The sequence below is a fragment of the Aythya ferina genome (assembly GCF_964211825.1).
Source record: "Aythya ferina genome assembly, chromosome: 9".
Classification (NCBI taxonomy): domain Eukaryota; kingdom Metazoa; phylum Chordata; class Aves; order Anseriformes; family Anatidae; genus Aythya; species Aythya ferina.
Genome location: NC_140305.1, coordinates 8,929,449 through 8,948,639, shown reverse-complemented (window position 1 = coordinate 8,948,639; position 19,191 = coordinate 8,929,449). Strand labels below are relative to the sequence as shown.

The following is a 19,191-nucleotide window of genomic DNA, read 5'->3' as shown; positions in this document are numbered from 1 at the left end:
TAAAACAGATTGAGGAAGGAACTCATTCTAATAATTTAAAATGTCTGTTTCTCCAGCACTAGTAGCATTTTTAGTAGAGAACCCAGAAAACCACTCTGAATTTTTGATTTTTTTTAAGTCACCATGAAACCAGGCTGAGTTGAAATTACATGGAGTATCTTCAGAATAGTTGTTGCCAGCACTGATGTCTCTGCTGTAAGCCTTGTTTGTTTTTCTACCAACAGTGCCACTCAGTAGCAGAAACCAACCATGAGGATGATTGCAAATAAATGTTTGCAGTCTTGTAGTAAAACGTAGGCTGACTGCCATTGACTTCATGGAGCTCACGAACTTTACCATCATCTCTGGAAAATTAAGAATTTATGTAATAATGAATGGTGGTTTTCTTCACTTCTCCTGGGGGTGGGGGCAGTCAGGGGAGCTGTATTTTACGTCATCAACCAAAAGTAAAAAGCAAATGTGATGTCTTGTTCCTTCACAAATAGCCCCGTCTGTCAAAGATCTTTTCCAAGCCCATATCAATGTAATGCTGTGGTTCTATATTAATATTGTATTTTCTATGAAGGCATTTTACTTTTATTTTCAAGCTAAGAGGATAGCCTCTCCCCCTCTTCAGGAAGAGAAAGCGTGATTACTGTGTAAAAATATCTGTATATGCCTCTGTTATGGCCAACAGGACGGTTTTATTCATGTGAGTTTGTCTTTGACTTACAGGTCAACATACTACTGATTGATTAGTGGTAAAAAGTAACTTTAATCATCTTTGATTTTAGGTCTCCAATGAATATACACAGCAAGATTCTTGCAGAGTTTTGTTATCTTACTATGAATATGTACTATTAAGGTATTAATACTCTGAGATTTTCACTCAAAATGCATCACTTGCACCTGTTACTGGGGTTTATTGTGCTTATTTCTTCCTTTTACAGCTATAAAAATAGAGAACAGCTTTCTGAGGTTGGGGGGCAAAATATGAATAAACCAATATAAGTGCGATATTTATCATCAAAACCAAAAAAGCAATTTTTAGTTCTGTTACCAGATTGCCCTGTACCTGGATGTGAAGCGGAGAGCTGTACAAGCAACAACATATTTTGATTTAAATAAAATTCTGAAGTTGAGTTTTCAAGGAAAAAACTCTTATCCCTTCACCATGTGCCCCCATAAAAAAAGGAGGGTGGTATAGGGGGTAACTACATGTTTATTCCACTATGAGAAGTACACCATAAAAAATTCTTTCAAAAGACCTACTAAACCTGGAACATATTTAATTACTATTTTAGTTATTCCTCTGTGTCAGTGACCTACCTGATGTTGATGAGCAGCTACTACTGGTTCATCTGGTTTTGAGCTAGGATTTTTTTTAATGGTAGTGGGTTTTTTTAATTACTGGTAGTTTCCCCATCCTCTCTGCCATGCACACACACACACACTCTTTTGAGACTTCCCCACAATTCTAGTGAAGAGGAGATGGAGCTGCTGCATTACCTGAGATGTGTCAAAAATGGATTGCTTTGACATACTGTCATACAACCTTGTACCAGTGCCACAGCTGGGAAGCTTTTTGCACAATTTACAGAATATGGTTTATAGATGGAAAAGTTGACATACTTGATAATTTGAAAATCACAGCTTGTCAAAAATGATGAGTGCTTCAATAACTTTCCTTTAATTATCATCTCATTTATCAGTCCTACAATATTCCAACTTCTGCAAGGTTACTTGACTACATATCTCCTTACAAATGACTGCTTAAGTCGTCATGATCTGCTAAGTGAGCTATCATAGTATCTGGGTAATAAGTAATTTGGACAGTCAATGTTCTATTTATGTAAGGACACTGAGAGGATGATGAAGGTTGTAGTTGGTTCTTTTGCCAGTTGAGGCTGGTTACTTTTCCTTTACCACAACATTACTGTTACTGCATTTTGGAATACATAAAGAGCTTCACTGAGATGAAATTTACCTGCTTGAGAGAGAGAGACACCCTTCTCTGGGCTCCTTGTCCGCAGGACAGGGCCATGCCCAGAACCCCATAAAACAGCGTGGGTGTGCAAGTGGGCAATTTTTGGTCCTGAATCCAAGTTCTTCCCAGGTGTTTGCTAGGCTTTGTGCAGGTGGCCCCTGTGTATGCATCTCTGTCCTCTAGACAGAAGCCTTGGCACTAGTATGGCTGTTTCCTTGTATTACTTAATTTCTAGGTTTCTTTCTTTGCTGTAAGGTATCTGACCATGTTGTAATTTTTTATCTTGATTTCTTGGTCTCTTCATGTTGGTAGAAGGACCTTGGAGAGGCTCTTGAGGGACAGAGGTCACTGGGGGAGTGAGACCAGGTACAGATGTCTTACAGGAATAGCAGTTTAACCTGTGAGAGAACTGCCTTAGTCCCTATTTTGCTAAAAATGCTTAATTGCAAACAGAACTTTGTCCTAAGGGAACAACAACTTTGAGTCCTTTAAGAAGTGCATGGTTTGTCTTTTTCTGTTCTGTTACTTTCTTAAGTACTCAGTTTGCAAACAAATTGTATTCTTTTATATCTATTAACTCAGCCCAGTGTTACAGAGGCAAAATGCTTTATAACACTTGCATTCCTAGATTTACTGGGAGTAAATGTTCCCAAGGCTCTTGCTGACAATTGTTTGATCCCACTACTTTCAGACTGTGCCCTTATACTTTTAAGGGCAGTCATATTATTTTGCACAAGTACAGCTATGACAAATGGTTTGGTCTTTAGGCTCTGCAGCCAGCTGCAGTTCCCATGAAGTCCGGAGTATCAGCATTTACTCAGTGTATCCAGAAAATCAGGCTTCTGGTAAGCGAGTCAGTTAATTATGTGCAAGGACTATGATCCAGTTCACTCAATTTTGGTTATGTGCTGTGGGGTTGATAGGAGAAGGAACTGTAAACATCTATTTGTGTTGGGAGAGCAAGCAGATAGGACTTTTGAGTAAACAAAACAGTCCAGTACAGATACCACTGCCATCATTAATCCTTTCTAGAAGACAACTTTGCACATATTCATAAAGTGAAAATACCAGTTTTTAAGTGACATCAGAAATTTCAAATACAGAGGTATTTTCGTGGCTCAGAAAAAGAACCCAACTATCAGATCAGACTAGTTACATGTTAGAGAATTACTGGGTATACATATGAGGGAGGGTTCACTTAATCTAACATTTAACTAAATTCAAAATTTCCATAAAAAACGGTATTTGAAGAGTATTTCAAGTTATTGTACAGGGCACTTTTTGCAATATAGTATAACTAAGACTGTAGCCTGTGTAATTCAAGATATATAGCTTTATTTAAAACATGATTTTAATAGGTATAGTTATTGCTGAGTGATACTTCCTGATCTTGTATACTGTTTTTGTGGGGTGGCAGGGCAGGGAAGAGTAATACTTAGTATACAATATTGAGGTCCTCATTTAGCTGTCTGATCTCTTCAGTTTCTTAATGTTTCTTTTACCTTGATTCAGAAGTATCTGTTCATGAACATTAAATATACTAAGTAATCTCATAAGCCATTGCCCTGTAGTCTGTGTTTTCCCACACAGAAAGACAAGGAAAAATCTTCTCTCCAGCTTCATCTCACTTAAAAGCCGATTGTGATGGCTGTCCCTTTTTTTGAACTCTGAGAAGCTGAAAACACAGTGATGCTTGCTGATCCTTAAGGACAAAGGACTGAGGTGGCCTAGGGAGCATTGGCTTGCCTTCAGCTGATGAAATACAAGTACAGCCGCTCTTGTCCTCCTCAGGGAGCCCGCTTCAGCAGCACATAGAAACGGTGCTCTACTCCAGAAAGCTTTGGTGTGCAACTTCCTCTGCAGCTGTTTGGTAAATAACAGAGGTAACAGAGCAGCTGCTTTCAGCAGATGCCTGACAAACAGTTAGTCAACCCCCTCCTTCCAGAAAACCTTCTGTCACCCCAAAATCCAAGTCTCTAAATGCTATTCCAAAAGCTGTGTCAACACAGCATATGCTACCCAGGGCTAGAGCAAGCAGTTGGCTAAGCTTTCACAATGTACTACTGCATCAGCCATACAGATTCTGTTTGTCCAATTGTGGTGGTTTAAGTGCAAATACCACTAGTGTCATCTGAACCATAAAAATGGCTTTGAATCAACTTCACATCTTGATAAAATATTTTGTTTGAATTTCCTGTCAGAAGTACTCAAATTTAAATTATAATTTACTTCAGAAACTGCAAATACAATTTGTTTCTTTACTTATTGAGCAGCAGTTAGATAGAGACTATCTAACTATTTAAATTGCTGAAATGATTTATTCTTGTGCAATGTTCATGGCATTACATCTTTATTGCTTTATATTGCACATGTTGGGTTTTAATAGTTGCATCCTTCATTCCATTAATTTGAAATTAAACATTAAATTGCAATGAAAGTTCAGTCGTAGATCCTAAAGCATAAAAAATAAGCTTTGGTCTTTACTTTCCAAAATGAAACTGGGGATGGAATACAGATTTAGTAGAAAGATGATCTATTCTCTCAGCAAGACTTTTCTTTTTTTTTTTTTTTTATGTTAAAAATTTTTCAAAAAATCACCTGTAACTGTGAGAACTGTGTTAATTTCTAGTGCCACAAAATGTATTCTACCTTGTATCAAAAAACAGGTACAGAAACATTGGGGCTTCCCATTGTAAAATATTTAAAGAGTTGTCTCTGCAAAGTTACTTCTATACTTGAATTCGTACTTCTCAAAACTTCCGGAAAAGTCTTAACTCTTAGAGATGCAAATTATGCCAAAGAAACAAAGATTGTAAGTGATTTGAAGAAACCAATAATAAATCAAAGAATGTTTTGATGTAGAGATGAAACTGATGTGTATCTGCAGCATGAATTCTTCCATTAGGATCCTTCAGTTGAATTCAATCCGTTTTCAGTCATTCCTGAGTGTGTGCATGGGAGCTTCAGTTCGCTGTGAACAGCTTATTTGGACACTGATTTGAGGCAGAGAGTGAAGAAATGACTCCTATTTTGTTCCCAGATAATGAGGTGTTTACAAGGTCATGTATACTTTGAGTGCAAGAAATCTAGTGATAGTCATTACTGTTTTTGTCTGCATATTTAGAATTATGGTGTTGAATTTTTTGCAGGAGTGCCCTGGCTCCTCATACCTGCCTCTCCACTGACTGGCATGGTTGAGTCCACTGCTTATGTTATGTCCCAGTCTGTTCAATGCTCCTGGTACAAAATCTCAGATTAAAGCTGAGTGATGTCTCTGAGTACAAATAAGCAGAAAAATGAACTGATCACCCACTATGTGCTTTGAATTAGCCAACTGTACCCCCAAATAATACATTTTAAATTATATGTAATAATAATTTTAATTGATACAACATTTCCCAAGCTTCTTTATCTCAGAAATTGTCTGCCTTGAAATAGGGCCCCAGGGAAAATGCTTTAATTAAAAAATAAGCTTTTCTATCAGTCCACTGAGTCCTCAATAGACTAAACAGCTGATTTTCTAATCCAAGTGTAACATGTTGCTGTTAGTTTTCGTATTTGTCTCTGTATATCTCACAAGGGAGCTGAAGCTAGCAGGTCATGTTGGTGCATATATCCTGCTGAGGAAATATTTTTGTTGTGTTTTCCTATCATGCTGTAGGAATTCTGTAAGCAGTACAAATTTAATAGCCAACATTGCTAATTCTAGGTCTTTATTTAATTTTGAATTCTAGTTGCATTATACATGTACCTCATTTGCTACTTTGCTAGTATTGTAATAACCTTTTTAATCTCATGTGTGAAGTCTTCTACATCTCTGTTATAAAAATAGGTTCATCCTTTTCAAAGGATGCATACAGTGAAACGGGTCAGTGCCTCACTGTGCCAGTTGTCTCCTGTTTTTCTCAATGTAGACCTCAGTAATCTAGAGGTGAAATAGTTTCGTGATCCATCTTTCAGACACAGATGTGGAATTAGGGCAGAGGTAGCATTGGGGCTTCTGTGCTTACTGAAAGATGACAGTCTGAAGCAAAGTGATGTTTCCACTGTGGCAGACTTCTGGTATGGAAACAGGAAATCTGCAATCACAGTTGCAAACACTGCAGCTGAAAGTGAACACAAATCAAATAATTCAGGTAGCTTGTGTGAAGACGAAAATGACCAGCACACGTATATATGATTGTCATTGACACACATGAAAAAATAGTTCAGAAAATGACCCAGTTGGGAACTGAGAATTACACTTCCATTCACTCCTGTATGATAGAGTTCCTTTTATTTAATGTGCTTTGTACAGGTTTAACTGTATGGTTGCAGGATTATTTTTCATATAATACATTTTAATGTGGTATTTTAAAAGGTGGAAAGGCAAATATTTTTCAGTAATGATTGTGTAACTGTTAAAGAGACCATGCTCTGCCTTACAGCATTCTAACTAAACTGGACAGCTGTTTGTGTGTTGAATGTCTGTGTGATACTTGAATGCACTGCTGAATCCACGGGATACTTGCAAGCATAAAACATCTGCTTAACAAAAAGCTTTTCATTTACAGGTGGGAATGGAACTCCATATATTGCCAGCAGTAGTACACTTTTTGGCATTGCTTTGGTATTGCTTTCTTCCACTGTTCAAGCAGATTTCAAAAAGAAAAGAAATATTTGATGTTGCTTGTAATAGAATGCTAATTTTATATGTGTTGAATGGTGGCAGGAATGAATAACAATGTGTTATGTTTCTATGCTTCGGAGTAGAAGATGTTGGAGAACTGTATAATCATAAGTTAATTAAGCACATCTTTATTTGTACGAACCTTTATCTCTTTGTTATGTTTTCTGACCCAGCTGACTGTTTATTGCAGGCTTCACATAGGCATTTATCAATTCTCCATCACTTAAGCTGGAGATCAAGGATCTCTTGTGCAGATTTGAGTGTACAAGTTGACATGTTGTGCCTCTATGCAATGGTGGTCTGATTTCCTGCAGAGCGTTATGGTTGGTTGTCTTGATATAATCAGAGCAGGTCCATAAAAATTACACTTTTTAAACGAGCGTTTTTGAACAAACTTGTATAATAGGTTTTCCAGGTGCTTTGTTGCTGAGTGCCTTCCTGGCTCGAGCGAGTTCCCAGGGAAGATTATCATGGAGGCAGAAAGAAACTCAGATATGGCTGTGATTATATGCTACCTGCAGAACTGTCTTTTTATCTTGAGGGATTGGTCCGTGCATCAGCAAAATGAGACTGGTTCGTTAGGAGTGGGCTTATGGCAACAATGAATCACCTGAAGTACAAGTGCAGTTTCCTCCATTTTCCAATCTGAAATCCATAGGAATAGAATAGGAAGAGTAGCAGTGGATTTATGTTCTTGCCTTGTGGAGCTTGCTGCCTGTAAAACTAGATAGGAAGAAGTAATATTTTTTGTATTTTATTAGGATATCATCACCTCCTTCTGCTTATGATTTCAGTATAGCTTCTTGGATTTTAGTATTTCAGTATTCATTTAATAGGATTGACTTCAGTGAGCTGGAAAAGCATTTTACAGTAGTTACTGCCTTAATAATGCATTTTTCTATTCTTAAAGATACTTTACATCTCTATTATTTTGCACTATTTCCCCATTCTTCCCTCAGAATCCAACCTTTTGTGTTCCATAATTATTTAAACAGTAGCTACAGCTTATCATAGAAAAACTTGTCAAAGCAGTAAACCCTGCCAGTGGCACTGAGACACTCAGAAGGTCAGCAGCTGTGCACTGCAGGAGGTATTCGCAGGATTCCAGCAGAGAAACTTGTATATCGTTGTTATCCTGGGAGGCTGGGTTAAAAACAAAAACAACAACAAAAAGGAAACAGCAACCCCTAACCAAACTTTGGAAAAACAAAACAACACAACAACAACAAAACATCAACTGCATCTACTGTATCCACGTTGCATTTCTGAGAAAACAGACATTGAATTGAAAAGTGGTCTCAAGTGCATCGCTTATTTGCAGATCTCCTTGCAACTGGCGACACAGATCTGTGGTGCTCAGTGCTCAAAGAACATTAGATGTGCATCTCTACGTGGAGAGAGCACATGTAAAAGGTTAAAAATTCAAATTTGATTCAGATCAATAGTACTTTGATTTTATTGAGAAAAGTTAAAATACCATAGAACAGAACAGTTTGGTTGGAAGGGGCCCTCCAGCCACCTGCCTGACCACCGCAGGGCTCCCCAGAAGCTGACGCCTGTCAGTGCGGCACCGTCCCAGTGCCTCTCCAACACCGACAGGCCCGGGGCACCAAGCACCTCTCTGGGAAGCCTGTCCTGTCCCGGTGTCTGCTCAAGGGATTTCCCCCAGGGTCCAGCCCAGCCTCCCCGGGGCAGTTCTGGGCCATCCTCTGGGCCTGCCTCTGCCTCCCCTCCTCAGGGAGCTGAGGGAGCAGCGAGGCCGCCCCTCGGCCTCCTCACCTACAGCCGGGAGCCTGGGGGCCTCAGCCTCTCCTCACAGGACATGTCCTCCTGCCCTCCTGCCAGCTCTGCTGCCCTCCTCTGGATGCTCTCGAGAGCCTTGACATCCTTTTGATGTCGTGGAGCCCAGAACTGCCCATGAGGTTCATGGTGAGGCCTCACTGACCCTAAATATAGCAGGAAAATCACCTCTGCTGCCCAGACAGCTGTGCTGTGTTTAGTACCCACCAAAAAGCACTCTGGCATATTGGCTACCAAGGCACGCTGCTGGCTCATGTTATGCCTGCGGTAAGCAGCACCTCCAAATCCCTTTCTGCAGAGCTGCTGTCCGCTAGCTGCACATCTCCCACTCTTTATCTGTGTCTGCCATTACTCCGTCCCACTTGCAGAACCAGGCATTTCCCTTTGTTGAACTTCATGCTGTTGATGATTGTCCAATGAAGTCATTTTAAATCTTTAGTTATAGCAAGAGAAGACTCATATCCATAAGCAAATTTATACACGTTATAAAATTTTGGGGGGCTTAGTTGTACACGAAAAGGATATATTACTGGTGGTTTTCAAATACCTCTATTACAATATGTTGGTGCCATGTAGCTAAATAAAATTCTTGAAGGTCACACGTGTGGAAAAGGCAGTTACCGTTGTTTGTACATAAGTCTTCAGAGCTTGCAGTGATGTTTTGGTCATGGACCAACTGCCTATTCCTGTCTCTGGTCTTTGAAACTCGAGGTACGTGTCTTCTAACAGTATTCGCCTCTTCTAAATTGCGAGAGGATTTGTGTGTGATATATGGGTTTGAGTCTTAGGCACTTTGGGATTTTTCAGGGAGACCATGCTTAATTTAAGATGTATAAAACCACATCCCTAATTCTAAATAAATGATCAGCTATGCTGATTTGTGCATCTGAGGAAATTACACGTAGAAATATAATAAAAGTCTAGAGAGTAATAACATCAGAACAGGATATGAATATTAATGAGTCATTTTGTCAGCAGTGAACTAATGGAGCCTGGTTTCCTTCAGCTTTGTGCCTCATTTTTGATTTATTGCTATCAAAAAGGTACAAAATAGAACTGAAGCTTTTTTGTTGTTGTTGGCCTTTTATAAGGTCTTGCTGTGGGCTGTTTGCTGTCTACTGAGATGTGACCTCTTTGTCACCCTTACACTACTTCTGTATTATCCCTGTATTGTGCAGCTGCATAATTTTATAGTGGTTATGGGAAATTTATCTTGTGGGAAACTCATCTTTTTAAAATTTAGTTGAAATTAGCAAATGGTTTGGAAGTTAATGGGGGGAACAAATATGCATGTGTACACTCACATACAGACATACCCTGAACACAGTTATGTACAGTCTACTCCATAAGCAATCAAAAGGCCACTAGAGAGGGTAGAACATGCAAAGAACTCTGGTTGGAGTTAATGAAACATAAACATTTTGTAATTACGATTCACATACAACTGTTGCTTTTTAAAGATTAATGGTCAAAATGATCAAATATCAGGGATCCCAGCTTTTGATGGCAAGTCTTTTGCATTCTTGGTGTAATGAAAGTTGAAGAAAAAGCAAAGAATGCTGTGAAAGGCAAAGTAATTTGCAATTTTTTTCCTAACTTCTGAAATTGAGCTCAAATCAATAATTTTGTGTAGTTGTTAAAGGAGTAACATCTTTCCTTTTTTCTTTTTTTTTATTTGAAAGCATAAGGAGTCTTGTTTTTCATATAAAAGGCAGTAATTCATAATACAATTTTTTGATTAAGGCTTATAATTATTAAATCTGTTACGTGAATGTTGCTGAATAGGAAACATTATCATTAAGAATTTCTAAATGCTGCAAGAATTTGTTGGTTATATTTCAGTAATGATAAACTGCCAATAGCTTTTTCAGCCTAGTATAATTGTTACAGAAGAAATGATTATATGATTAATATTTCTTTGGTAATAACCTATGAATCTCTAGCAGAGCTCTCAAAATCATATAGGCTTCAAAATTTATAGTGATTGGCTATTAATAGTCCAAATGATATGAAGAGAAAAATACTATGTCCAGAATTGAATTAAAATGTTCATTGAAATAAAGCAACTCCTAGTAAAGTTAAACCCTGCAACCGGGAGATTTTATAGGAAACTAACAGAAAACGCTCAGGACGTAACTCTTGGCACTGGGAGAAGAAATACTTTCCCTTTTACCCTGGAGTCAACTGCTATAGGATTTCATGAATGTGGTATCATCAACTTATACCTATTTATCAACTCACTGCCACCACTGCTTGGATCAACAAATCCAATATGCACCTATTCCCAAACCTATTCAAATGAAATTAATATTAATATTTTTCCTGCATTGTCTATTGTGAGGAAGATACTTTCTCTATGTGCACACTAATTCACAACAAAGAAGGCGGGTGGGGAAGGCAGCTTAAATAATGAGCTTGAATAAGACAGATCATGTGTCCTTATCCTTGAACGAGATACTTAACAGTAGGTATCTAAGAACCCAGTAAATAACACAAGCTTGGTACATTTCTTACAGGCATCAAGGTAGGAATGAGGTTAGCTCAGCTGGATTTAAAAATAAAACCCTGTGGCTCCATTTTATAATAAAAAATAGTATTTGTTTTATTTTAAAGAGAATATTTATAATGCCTAGCAGTGGTTCCAGATATCTGTGTGCATTAGTCTCATAGGGTAAAGATAGACTTCATTTATTTTCTTTGTTACAGCTGATACAATTCTGTCGTTTCCATTTTCAATAGTCATTTCATTAGCCCACCTTTTTAGAATCATTGCTATTACTATACATTTTCAGTCTTCACCAACATTAACTCATTTATTTAGAAATGGTAGTAGAACCCTTGTTCTGAAAATTCTTACCTCACTTTTAAAATCATGTGCTATTATTTTCACATCAGTAGGTTGCTGTAACCAAAATCTTCAAGTATAAGATTTTTTTTTCGTAGTGTGCTTACAAATATTTCTGTGTATCCATGCAGCTGTCATTATTTTGTCTTTGGCAAATGTGAGCATAAAAGACAAAATTAGAGTTATATATAAAGTTGGAGTATCTAGCATAGGAATGGAATACAGAGACTTCCAAAATATTTGCTGAGAGCTAATTAGGGTCCTGGTCCTCTGATTGCTTTGTATCAGCCCTCTATGCTTGGAAAGGAAAAAAATGATAAACATTTAGACTAAGGGTGAGATCACTTTTTATTATTATTATTTTTTTTTGGTCTGCCTGGAGCTATTTCTGGTTTAAGAAAAGTAGGCTTGGATGTCTGCAAATGCTGTATTGTTTACAATCAAGCAGTGGATCAATAAAATAATAAACACAAAACACTGAAATGAGGACTTCTGTTGATGGATTGTGCGTCTGTGGAAAACTGTTATTAAGAAATTATAAAAGCTGCTATTACAGAACAGAACAAATAAAATTTTTCTGTTAAACTTCACATACACTGTTATTTTTGTATTAAAATAAAACTGAAATCTTACAGTATCATTTTAGATGAATGTTACAGTTTGAAGTTGCATGGAAACTAGTTTTTTTAATTTTTTTTTTTAGAGATGTGTGACAATGTGACCAGTGCCCATGATAAAAACTATACAAACTGCTCCACTTCAGCCTTCTCTTAGTGCTTTGTTTCCTATGAAACAGTTCATAACTATCATGAAGCTTCCTTTTATGGAGATGCAAACTCAGTCTTTTTCAGAGTCTGATTCTCAGGATAAAATTCATTCTTTTCTCTATAGCTCAAATATTTGGGCTCATTGAGGATGAGCTAAAAAGAGCTTGGAACAGAGCACATCCTTCATCTACCTTGACGTACCGCACAGCCCTTTCATGCCATTTGAGTGAGGGGCTGGAGCAAGCAAATGTTCAAGTAAATATTTGATGTGTTTTCCCAATGCCTCGTAATTAGTAAAACAACTGCGTGCTGATCCTGTAAAGACAGTCAAAGGATTGATTACAAGTATTAAGTGGGGGATTCATTTGCCTAAATGTCAGTGTATAGAGCTGAGCACAGCTTCAGCTCCCATCATAATCAAGGGAAACCTCTGCGGTAGTATTGAGGGAATATACTTAAGGCCTGTATTCATACTTCAGATATGCCTAATTCCCACCCCCAACCTCTGTGCCCCAAAAAACACAAGCTCACACATGTCTGTCCCATTTTTTTCTTTCTCAGGTGTAATGGGAATTATGAACTCCAGCAATTTTATAACGTAACTGGACAGCCTCTTCTCCAAAACCAAAAAAAAATGCTCTAATACAAAAAGAGAGAAAGGAGTTAGGCTTGCATTAGAGGGTACAGACTCAGGGTTTATTCAGAATTTGGCAGTTGACTCAGATATGATTGGCAATGAGATTTCCAAAAGGCTGCAACTGTAAATTGGAAATAAATGGAAAAGAATTACATGAGTGGGAGACAGCTTTGAATCTGTAATGCATGTCCCGAGACTGACTTGCTCATAAAAAAGCATGTGTTTAATGTGTCATAAAAATATTTTAGCCACATTGGTCTTTGTAGAAATGCTTCATTTTTAAAGTTGGATTTTGAGTGGCTAAAAATGAATACAGCATGTATACCCTTGTCATCATTATGAAGGGTGAAAAAATAAAAGCATCACCAGAAATTGTTGTATGTTTTTTTTCCTTTGAGATATTTTATCATTTTTTAATGTTGTCTTTTGTGTCCAGATCAATTTTTTAGTCCTTGCTATATCATCTGTTTTGTTACATAGTATTCCTCTGAGAGAAGCTATGGATCTATTATGTTAGGAGGCAGTTTGGAGGCAGAGTGAGTTGCTGACAAAAAGGTATTCATGTATGGGTATGTGAATGTGGGTGGGTGACTGCAGTGTCCAAAAGGGACACTTGTCTGTGTTCTTTTTACTACTTCTGTTTCAAAGATGATATATGTGTGTAAATAAAGCAAGATGTATTTTGAACGTGCCTGTGTTCTGCATCATTAATTTTTTCACTGTTGGGAGCTAAACTGCAAGAATCTGAACATCTGCTACCACCTGCCAGTTCAAGTGTCTCAAGGAAGGAGTGACAGCAGTTAGAAAATACCACCTCTAAAATACTCTCTATTTTTCTTTCTGCTATTTTTTTTTTTTTTTAAGTAAATACAGTCTTCTTAACATAGCAAAAAATTTAGCATTGTGCCATATCTAGGGAATGGTCTGTAGGGCTTTAAGAAACGATTTTGTAATGACAGGAGAAGAGGAAAGGACATGACCAGAGCTGCACTCATCACGTAACAGTCCACAAGTACGTGGCCACCATCCCTTTTAGATACAATATAAACTGATACCTGAGTCTATACTACCCCATCAGTGCATGAAATACAAACGAATGCTAATATCTCCACTGTCACTCTAATGCATAAGATTATCATTGTTGTGATTGTTTTATATTATTTTTATATGTGTATTACAATACTTTAATATATCTGTTATCTTATTTATCTTATTTCTCACAGGTGAGATCTGTGCTTTTAAAATCCATGGACAAGAAATGCCCTTTGAGGCTGTTGTGCTAAACAAGACATCTGGAGAAGGTCGTCTTCGAGCAAAAAGTCCTATTGACTGTGAACTGCAGAAGGAATATACATTCATCATACAGGCCTATGACTGTGGATCAGGACCAAGTGGAACAAACTGGAAGAAATCTCACAAGTGGGTGAAAATGACTTGTTTTTTGTTTGTTTGTTATGCGTTCGCTCTGCAGTACAGATCAGATTAAAGGGCCCTTTCAATTTGTATTGTAGTCAGGTAGAAAGAAAGCAAACCAAAATGATTCATCATTGCAATAGTTAATACACTTATTTTTTCCTATTTCCTTTTAGAAAATATTTTTCTTTTTTGCCTCTTGCAGTTTGACCCATTCTGCATTGGCTCCAGCTGAACTTTTTAATAGGATCACTGTTCAAGTGGAGTTTTTGTATATTTTTCCATTCTTGCTTTCACATTAAATACGTTGACCAAACAGATCATACAGGACATGGAAGCTAGGTTTTAATTGATATTTATAAATTTTAAATAGGTTTTCTCTCAGTTTATCTCATTTCAAATGGTAGGAAAAGGGAAAATTGCCCATTGTTTAGTATGTGTATTAGCTACAGCAGTGTTGCCTTTGCACAGTGTGTTTCTGACCTCGGCTTTTGAACAGCAAGTCCCAGAGGAATTCAAATCCCCTGGAAGAGAGGGTATTAAAGGTTAATAGGTGGCACTTTTTACTGTGGAGCCAATTTGTTTCATAACCTTAAGTAAGACAGTACCCTTTTCGCCTTTCAATTCATGAAACCAAGCTCTAGGCCATTTGTCATTGAAGATTAAAATAAATCACGTATAGATGCATAACTGTTATACAGATTGTTCATTTTGCTAAGAGCCACTTAAATAAATGATTAGTAGTAATAGTTCTTCCTTTTGTTCATCCAGGATACATGACAATTAAAAAAACTAATCAGTTTTATTATGCATTCCAAACTCTTTTATGGTATTTTAAAAGAGTACACATCTAGAAGGAAGTCTGCAAAATCAAATAAACATCAAGTCTCAGAAACAGTTTCTGTTTCATGTTTTTAAATGTTATTGTGTTTTTCCCTCATGTCAGTAACAAGCTAGAAAGTATTAGACTTGGAATATTTTAGTCTAATGGTGGCCAGAATGAAATCTGTCCCACTGGGACCAGCCATTTTTATATTTTCTCTGGTTTGTGTAGTAAACCACACATTAAGCTATGCTGTTTGAGTCCCAGTATTTATTCCTGGCTTTGCCATTGATCTAGAATGTCCCTTCATTTCTCTGTCCCTCTTCTATTCTTCCTATCCAACCAGGCATTAGTCTCATTCAATAGAAAGCCTTTAGAGTTTGTACATTAATGCAGAAGATCTCTTATTTTTGACCCTCAAAAGTTTACCACAATGCACATATTGATAATGTGGCATGGTTATTATCTTAATGAGAGATGCCAACAGCAAGGATCCAATCCTTAGATTTGTACGTAAATGAGGGTCTTGGGATTTACCAGAGAAGCTCAGGCCTACATCAGTGCATGGGTCATAGTGCATAATTTGCCTCTTTAAAAGCCATGAAACATTTCAGTTATGAATACTGTCACTACTCTTTCCTTTAGAAGGCAAATTGCAAATATTGTAGCTAATTAAGGCATTAGGTAATTATAAGTAGCAGAAGGTGAAAGGCTTATTTAATAATGAAGTGTTCACAAACTGATCATTTTTAATGAATTTTTAATAGTACTGTAATCCACTTCTTTTTCCACTTTCTAGCACATTTTATCTAGTGCCAGTTAAGATATTAAATTGGGTAAATTAAACAGAAATTCAAGAATATTTCATTTTAGCAAATGTTGACATGGGTTTCTAGATATTTCTTGTTAGTCTTATCAATTGTTATGAAAACAAAGTGTTAATAATATGTTCTTACTTAAAGTCATGCTAATCTGATTTTTCTCTTTGATTATTTACCTATTCTAGGGCAGTGGTCCATATCCAGGTGAAGGATGTCAATGAGTTTTCACCAGCTTTCAAGGAGAGTGTGTATAAGGCCACTGTGACGGAGGGAAAGATCTATGATAGCATACTGCAGGTAGAAGCTATGGACGAGGACTGTTCTCCACAGTATAGCCAGATCTGCAATTATGAAATTGTCACGACAGATGTTCCTTTTGCCATTGACAGAAATGGTGAGTATGGAGAAATATCCAATTGTAAGTTATGGGACAGGTAACAGTAATTTCTGTAAATAGTATAATCAGCATTTGATACCAGTTGATAATCTGGCTCTTTGAATTCTAACTCAAGAAAATAGACCTGTTCTCATCTTTGAGAATGAAGGAACTGTAATACTGGAAAATTGTATTTCTTTTATATATGATGTGGTTAGAAAGTGCCACAGTAATTTATAATGATAATTAAAAAAAAAAAAAAAAAAAAAAAAAAAACAGAAAAAAAAGGTTTTGGACAATATCTTTCTCTGCCACTCAGGCTGTTCTCTTAATCGTCTCAGATCTAGTTTCCCATCCAAGAGATGGTATTTCACTTTGTAGATATGAGTGCTGCTTTCTCTATACCTGGAGCAGAGACCCATGATTTACCTTAGACAGTTGTGCTACATGTGCAGCACACATTGTTTTTCAAAGGAAAAAGGTATCAAAGGAAAAGTTCATGTTACTGTCCTTTGTTAATGATATTCACATGTGCACTTGTGCAGAAATTCAAAATGTATATTCCTATGCATACAGAACTTGTTTCCCCCAAACAAGCACCCTGTGTATATACCCAGCAATTCTCTTATTTATCTTAACATAAATTAACTTAAATTTTTCCTAACAGAATCATTTAATCCATGTTGTATCTAGGAGGAGAATACTTTTTGGAAATTAAATCTGATTTTTGTCCAATTTGGAAATTGAAAACATGCATGTAGCTACATTTTATCTAAGAAGTCATTTTCATGTTGGGATGTTTTATAAAAAGCCTTTTATAAAAAATGATTCAACCTACTCAAAAATGATTCAACTTTATTTGCACAGCTCTTGCATGATGTACAGTTGAGCTTCAAAAGATAATAATCTGTTAGCATCAATAAAATATAAATGACATTGGGAAAAAAAAAGCTTCTTATAATTCTGTCACTGGGAGGCAAGCATTCTTTATACTATATATGGGGTGTGATCATAACGAATACATCTCTGCTTAAGTAAATGAAGTCAGTTGGCACAATAATATTTTGTCAGAGCAATAGCACAAATGATTTTATCCAGGAAGTGAGGCATCTGGAAGTAGATTTTTGTGTGCCATTCCCTTGCAACTTTTCCTATTTGTGGATTTTTTATTTTATTTTATTTTTTTGCTAATGGTGAGATTTCCTGGGTTGTCATAAAAGGAAGTCCTCCACGTTTGTTTGAAACCCTTCTCTTTCCAAAGGTCCAAGGTACTCTGCAGTATGGGGCTGGTTACTTACAGGAATTGCAGGCAGTTTCATAAACAGGGTTGTGACTTATCATAGTTAAGTAAAAGAGATGAGTATGATATGGAACGGACATTCCAATTGTTTATGCCTTTTCAGCTGTTACCACACAGTGCAGGTGGCTCATGTGTGATTATGGCTTCCTTTCAGTTGGAGGTATGATCAAAAGCATGTGAAGTGTCAGGAGTTTTTGGTTACATATTTGTCCCTACGTGCTTGTGACCTGCTTTCCAGCAAAGGCAAAGAGAAATTGACTTAAAGATGACTTTAAAGCCTGCAGTGAATAAAAGTGAATAATTGGAATGAGGTTGTAAAACCTTGCAGTTTTATGGTCTTGAATTCAATTAATAACTTTTTGATCTATTTGTTCACTAAAAGAACACTGCTGCCACAATCAACACTAATTGCAGTCTAATTTGCAATTTTTTTAGATAATGGTAATTGCTTAAGACCACTGGGACTAGAGACAGAGAATAGATGGTTGCACTTTTATTTTGCGACAGAAATATGTTGTCTAGTTCCAACACATCACTGCTCAGATATCTCTCTGTGCCAGCAGATACAAACTTTCTCTGATTTTTTTCTTTGGCATTGTTCCCATTTTTGTTACCTATGGGATGTATTAAAATAGATGTATGAGATGCTTGGGACTGTGGCTGTTAATGCTGTGCTAATTAGGATTTTGTTTATAGTTTTTCAACCATCATGAAAAAAAATAAATCTAGGGTCTTCCTTCTAGTGAAAGTCATGTCATTGTGTCATTTGGAATTGATTGTTTTTCTCACTTTCCAGTAACATAGATGTAGAATTTCATTTCCCAGAATGAGTATTTGATCAGATGCTTCAAATCAAATCTAAATATTGCAGAGAGCCCCAGAAGTAGGGGGTGGGGGGTAATGAAAATATGCCATTATCAGTTCCAGATGGTGGGATTTTTTTTTCACCGCCAACCCAAAAAAAACAATCATTAACACAGACATTGAAAAAGATGAACATGCTATTCATCAGCTTTTGCCTTTTGGCACATTTTTCCCTTTTTAGGCAAAAATTAATTCTTGTTTCTAGTTCAATCCGGTGAACATTTTTGTTGTCTTGAAAAATTGCACTGTGCATTGGGCAGCATTTGCAGAAAGAGAGAACCCTTTGGACCGCAGCAGTACACAGTCTACTTCACATCACCAAACTGTTCAAGGTGTGAATTAATAGGCACAGAAAGCAGCATTCAGCTCCAGTGTAGATTTTGTAGACCTTAGCAGCTTATGCATTTCAAGCTAGGTAACATAACGTTTCCCATTTAGATTTGGCAACTTTGCTGCTTTGCATGTGAATAAAATTGCTTTAAAAAAGCACAGTACTCACACAACCGACCCTTTTGTATATGGTGCGCATAACATGCAAGATAATAAACTCTTGGTTGTAGAATACATTCATGCAATAGCAAAGGACAAGTCTATGCTTTGCTATGCAGAGAACTAGGACTAAGGGTATAAGATACAATATGCTTTAAAGAGACTTTTACTTACAGTTCCGTCTAGTTGTCTTAGCAGTTGTCATCAGTTCTGTTATCATCCTATCCATATTGCCTAGGCTTTTTTTTCAAGTAACAGATTAATTAAGCCACATTTCCTGGACTTATTTGTAATGTCAACAGAACAACATTTTAATATATTTTCTGTCTTGTCAAGGGACACGGTCAAATGGTTAGAGAATTCAGATGTATACACAAATACTCTTATGGCTCTGACCTGCTCTCTGATCTTGGAGAATATG

The 19,191-nt window shown here is 36.9% G+C and overlaps 1 protein-coding gene across 5 annotated transcripts in view; it reads left to right on the top strand.

Annotated features, from left to right (window-relative positions):
- CLSTN2 (calsyntenin 2) overlaps positions 1 to 19,191 on the top strand; it is a 364,533-nt gene that overhangs the window by 260,033 nt on the left and 85,309 nt on the right. For all 5 annotated transcript variants that reach the window (XM_084528721.1, XM_084528724.1, XM_084528725.1 and 2 more), the window contains 2 exons: positions 13,908 to 14,103; positions 15,927 to 16,135. In XM_084528721.1, the coding sequence (XP_084384847.1) occupies positions 13,908 to 14,103; positions 15,927 to 16,135 (405 nt within the window). The remainder of the gene's footprint in view (positions 1 to 13,907; positions 14,104 to 15,926; positions 16,136 to 19,191) is intronic.